The following is a 6,017-nucleotide window of genomic DNA, read 5'->3' on the forward strand; positions in this document are numbered from 1 at the left end:
ATCAATCGTTGTTTATCAAAGAATACACAGTGCTTCATCTTCGTCTTTGTTTAACTTGCAATCAAATCAAGTCAAGTAAAAATAACAATTACCAACTAATACCCTATGGTTCAATCCTGCGCATGGTTGTAGGTGGACATGGGAATATCCGGCTCGCGGTAAACGAGACTTCGTTACCATGTTAACAGTTATTCGAGAATCGACCGGATATTCACGTCTGTTAACATTATAGTGTATTTAATACATCTAGTGATACAACCTTTTTTTCTTGCATGCTTTATTCAACATGTTCCTTTATGTATCACCAGTGCAAATAAACTGGAGCCTGCTGGTGATGTCCTCCTATATCCATTACCGAAAGGTTAGAATCCAATGGCACTGGTCTGCGACGCCTGCAGGAACACTCGCAGACTTATTCAGGAGGTGTTGTCAAACAAGTTCCTCCTCCTGTTGACATCACCAGTTTATTTGTACTGGTCTGTGATACATAAACCTTCAGGAGGTGGTGCCAAACTGTTTCAACGTTAATAGGTTCATATTCATTTGCACTGGTCAGCAACATTTTCAGGAACATTCGCAGACTTTTAGCAGTCAGTGCCAAACGACTTCATCCTCTCATAGACATCCCTTAGAGGTTCATTTTCATTTGCAGTTGTCTGCAACATTTTAGGAATACTCGCAGATCTTCAGGAGGGTTGCCAAACGTGTTCTTCCTCCTTTGAGGTCGGCGCAAAAACATCACAACAATACGACACGACGTCGCGACACTATATTATTAAAATGTTGCATCGCATTGTCGAGTATTGCTTCGCGTCGTCTCGCATTGTCGTGTGTCGCGATTCCGGCACAGTCACGACTCGGGACATTTCAAGACAACAATGCGAAATATTGCTTCGCATTGTCAAGTGTTGCGTCGCGTTGTGGCGTGTCGTGTCGCATTGTCGCGCGTCGCGAGCAGCAGAGGAAAGGCAGACCGCGACGCATTACAATGCGACACAACATCGCAACAATGCGACACGACATCGCGACAATGTGACACGACAATGCGACGCGACAGCTTGACATGACACACGACAATGCGATCGACAATGAAAACTATCGCGCTTTTGAAAGGCGACCATGTGACACTACAATGTTATTGTCATATGTCGTGTCGTGTCACATTGTCGTGCGTCGGCCTCAAAGCGCGACGGACGACATACGACATAGTCCAAACAGGAGTCCGTAACAAATAACAGTAAACAAATAACTTCTTATTATAACACGTTTTTCTTACGCTGGCGTATTTAAACAAAGCACGGGGAAAATTGACGTGTTGCTTCTCTTTTTTTTTTATAAAATGATGCTCTTAATTGGGAAATAACCTATTAGAAACAAATAGTAATATTCAAAGTATTTAATTTTTTTATCCTGTCTGAAGTACAGTTGAAACTGTAGGATAAAACACATTGAACCAAAGATGTATAAAATACATTTTTTATAGCTCTTTGATCGTAGCTGTGGGCGGGGATTAATGAAAGCAATCAAATGACATTGTGGTAACACGCTTTTCTTACACTGACGTATTTAAACGAAGTAGTCCAAATATAAATAGTGCTAATACTGTTTACTTTCCTAGTGCCTTTTCTCAATAGCAACGTGTTTACTTTTACTCTACCGCGTTTCAGTATGTATCACTTTGCATTCTGTTGAAATCGGCATGTCCCTATCGCAGGTAAAATGGCGGCGTAAGAATTTAATGTCTCGAAAAGAGAAGCTGAAAGAAGCGAAAAGGAGTAAATTCAGCGGGTTGTATCTAACGAACTGTAGTTTTCTTATATAAAAGTTAACACCCTCTTTTCTTTTTTTTCTAAAGTAGCGATATAGTTCTTTATGGGAAAATTAGTCTCTGAAAATTGGATATGCTAGAAAATGTCGAAAACCGTTAAAAAGTAGGTAGATTTTATATATGAAATAAGGAATAGCCGGATTTAGTGGTGTTCAGCCTATAAGTGAAGTGCCTTTGAAGATTTTTAGTTGCTTCCATGTGTATCTAGGTCTAGGAAGCTGTAAATACACGACAGTACTAAAAACTGCCATGAATTACTTTGCACTAAGAAAATCTGCCACACATTTTTTCCTCAAATCGATAATTATTTCAAAAGGTTAAAGGTTCAGGAGAAAATCAGCTGGCTAATACCGTAATGGTTTGATTATACAAAAGTTTATACATTATAGAAAAAAACTATTGATATTTCTCTTTGATACCGGCCATGGGGATTTATACAGCGATATTCCAGCATTAAATGGTGGGAAAAGACCACGAGCGTCTTTAAGGGTTTTAGAGGAGGTATGGGTTGGCACATGGGTAGGCCGACCTACATTCCGCAAGCTCAATAGATGGCCTCCTGAATTACGATTCAAACGGAGCTAGAGTCCATAAAGGTGAGGGTTAATAGATTCAAAAAGATGCTCATGGAAGCCCCGCATTATGAAAGTATCACGTAACTAAAGGGATAAACTGCTCTTTTTTACAAATATTTATCAACATGAATCTTCTTTAATGATAAACTATGACTACACACGCTTTAAATCAGACTGTTTTTACTTTTTTATATACCCGGTGCACTTTCCAGAATAGAAATTATGTAAATCTTAAAGCATGCTGATTTTAAGGGTCATGCATATCTCTCCCATCTCAAGGTGTATTTCAGTTATGAGCTGACTTACAGATCTGAAAGTAACTCTCGGGATAATATGAATTCAGAACACATTCAAGTTGGAAATAATTTACTAGATTTCAACACAGCAACACACTTTTCCTCTCTTTCACGACAAAGTCCAAGAAATGATGAAACACAAACGTCCCGGATGTCGAAGTCAAAACATTTCATTTTCACCAAATTGAAGAAAATCTTGCCGATCATTTTCGATGTAGGTGAGTTTACCCTGAGTAGACACTTGTAGAACTGATTGTCGCAACCGCAATGGCTTATGGGTAGAACACTTGGATTGGAGTAGTAATATCGAGTCTCGAATGCTTTTATCATTGGTTTACACAAGTCATGTGATCTACAACAGTCGTCTGTCTCAGAATGTTCTCCTGAAATTATCAGCAGTAATTCAATTGACCCATGCTTCGATTTTGGGGATAACACCACGTTCTTTTCGTGTAAAAACGACCTCTGCAGACTCCTGAGAGATTGTTTAGCGTGATTATTTACCGTGAATACTTGCTTAATAATTTGGCTTACTGCGCCGTTTGGAGAAATACTGTCTTCATGTTTTATGGCTTAGTAACGCCAAACTTATGATTACTTTAATATATGATATGATAATTAACAAACATGATTTTTAAAAAAAACAATTAAACTATTTACATGTACTTTTTTGTAAATAAAGCATTGCATGGAACATGTGTAGCAAAAAACAAAAACAAAGAGATCTTTAAAGGGAGCACTTGCACTTTAGAGGTCCCTAAAATAATAGTAGTTTAAAATGTCTTAAAAATTAAGTTATAAGGGGTAACGTTATTTTTAGATGAATATGTTTTAGTTTAAACATATTTATTGCATGAATTCCACAAATAACAATAGTACAGTAACCACTTCGCATGCAAAGAATATTGACGAAAGCACATTGTACTTATAAGGTCAATCTTCTCTTATAAAATATACACCAAAAACATGGCTTAAATTTACAAAACAAAATAATATTTCTTGTGCAATACATCCAATTTTAGAAGAAAATATATGATAAGAGATGTTTCTGAAAATCGTAGACACTTAACATATAAGGCTGTTTTATTCCTATAATTTCCAAGAACAAAACAAAATATTAACAGCCTGTTCGTACATATTTCAGAAGTCACAAATAAGTTAAGTGCTAGTAAGAAAATCGTAGACACTTAACATCATACGAGGCTCTTTTATTCCTATAGTTTCCAAGAACAAAACAAAATATTATCAGCCTGTTCGTACATATTTCAGAAGTCACAAATAAGTTAAGTGCTAGTAAGAGAAGTAAATAATTTCAAATCGTGATAGTTATAACAAAATAATATGTAGAGAAAGAAAGGATTAAATCAGTAAATGAATATGTTTTGGGCCAGGAAGTAAGTCATAGACTGCTCAGTATGGCCGACCTTATGACCTAGTGATGTAGCATACCATATGACATAATCCAAATGATAATTTAATTATTAACGAATTTAGGGCTTGAACCCTAGCTTTTTCTTACCGACTTGTCCGTACATATCCTCCGCCATATTTCCGAAGCCACACCAAAGAGTTCCCGGGAATATGCCGCTGGCTAGCGTATTGTATGACCACGCCTCTGTGTTGTTTTTGAAGTTCGATAATGTCGCTGGTTCTGGTCTGAAATAAAGAAGGGTCTGTCAGTGTGGATACATGTACATGTATATGTAACAATGTATAACGTCGTGGTTTCGAATCCCTAATACACCTGTTTCAATAACCGTACTCATTTGATGAAAACATTTACTAATCCTACATATATAAAAAATAACGTTTAACTGATCTGTTTGTCTGTCTGTCAGGACTAAATGCACTCTGAAATATTAGTTTAGAGAGTTAGAGTAATGAAGAGAATATAGCTATGAATATAGTCCAGTACATCGAGATTTGAATGAAAGTAATCCAGTTCGTTTGTAAAATGTTACGTAACAGGTGGATCCGATGAAAAAGTAAAGACATCGGGCACCGGAATAATATTGAACCTATACCACAGCCTGCTTGACTGGTCAAAGTTAGGTAGGATTGCGATGTTGCTATAAAAAGTTAGTTCCAAAGGATGATACCATGTATGGAGATAAATGATGGTAGATATATCGTTTGTTCTCTAAAAGATCATTTACGGGCTCTTGTTACATCAGCAAGAAAAATGGAACGTTTATTATTTATGACTGGTGTTTTTTTTTTACAAATATATTTTAGCTTATTTATAAATGCAAGCGTTCAGATGAAAACTTAATCAAATCATAACACAATGAATCAACTTTTTCATAAATGAAATTTCGTGGCACTCCGATGGTTTAGCGAGCATGGCTGTAGGACAAATACCCTAAAATCTATAGCAGATATGTGAAGTTACGATGATAATAGTGGAGGTAATTTAATGTTGACAGAGGCTGATGTCCCAGTCCTCCAACATCCGCTTCCGGATAATCAAAAGTTCTTCTCAAGTAAAATACATTTATAATGATTAGTGTCTCTATTCTTACAATAATCAGAACGACAATAGTTTTTTTTTAAAATAAAGTTTCAAAATTTACCCTTTCACCACTTGCAATAAATAAGTCAGAAATGGATTTGACATCACTGAATTTGGCGTCTCTCCATCCAAAAATGATCCAAGACCATCTGGTTCAGTTTCTGATATATCGCATGTTTCTTTTAAAAGGTAGGATGTATCCGGATTAACATCATTGTAATAGCCAATACTTTTGTCGAATTCGCCCTGACCAAGTTCATAACGCTCATATTGTAAAATTTTTGTTCTTCCTGAATCATCCCCGGATATCGGAAGTTTTTCACATTTTCTGAGTAAACTCGTCTTCTCAAAAATATTGTGAGGCAATTTGTTCTGGACTTGAATCCTGTATAATACACTGCCGGATTTAAGTCGATACAACGTGATTCCAGCTGGACATTCGACTGAAGAAAACGAGCCCAAAGCATCTATTAGTTCCTTTTCAGGTTTCACGGCAAACTTTGTTAAAAATTTAAAAGATACGCAGCAAAATAAAAAGAAAATTAGAAATATTTGTTTCGCCATGTCTCACTGTCCGCCATGTTTGTTTTCATTCCGGAAATGACGTAACGTCGGAATGCGCGTTTTCCCGCTCCACATTCCGTTCATTAAGAAAAAATATTAAAAAGTAACTTATCTGAATCATTTTCTAAAAACATTTTATGTACGTAATGCTATGTTTAGACTTCTAATGTGACGGCAGGTTGCCAAAAAATGCACTGTGTTTTGAAAAACCAAAAATCGAAGAAAGTTAGTTTGAAGTACAT

At 36.4% G+C, this 6,017-nt stretch overlaps 1 protein-coding gene across 1 annotated transcript; it reads right to left on the bottom strand.

The window, feature by feature from the left end:
- Positions 1 to 2,752: 2,752 nt before the first annotated feature.
- Positions 2,753 to 5,803, bottom strand: LOC123534079 (uncharacterized). Its single transcript, XM_045316136.2, has 3 exons — positions 5,273 to 5,803; positions 4,219 to 4,355; positions 2,753 to 3,082 (listed from the first exon to the last, which is right to left on the bottom strand). Exons 1-3 carry the CDS (start codon positions 5,773 to 5,775, stop codon positions 2,754 to 2,756), a joined length of 969 nt encoding a protein of 322 aa, XP_045172071.2. The 5' UTR covers positions 5,776 to 5,803; the 3' UTR covers position 2,753.
- Positions 5,804 to 6,017: the final 214 nt, after the last annotated feature.

This window comes from Mercenaria mercenaria, chromosome 12 (genome assembly GCF_021730395.1).
Source record: "Mercenaria mercenaria strain notata chromosome 12, MADL_Memer_1, whole genome shotgun sequence".
Classification (NCBI taxonomy): Eukaryota; Metazoa; Mollusca; class Bivalvia; order Venerida; family Veneridae; genus Mercenaria; species Mercenaria mercenaria.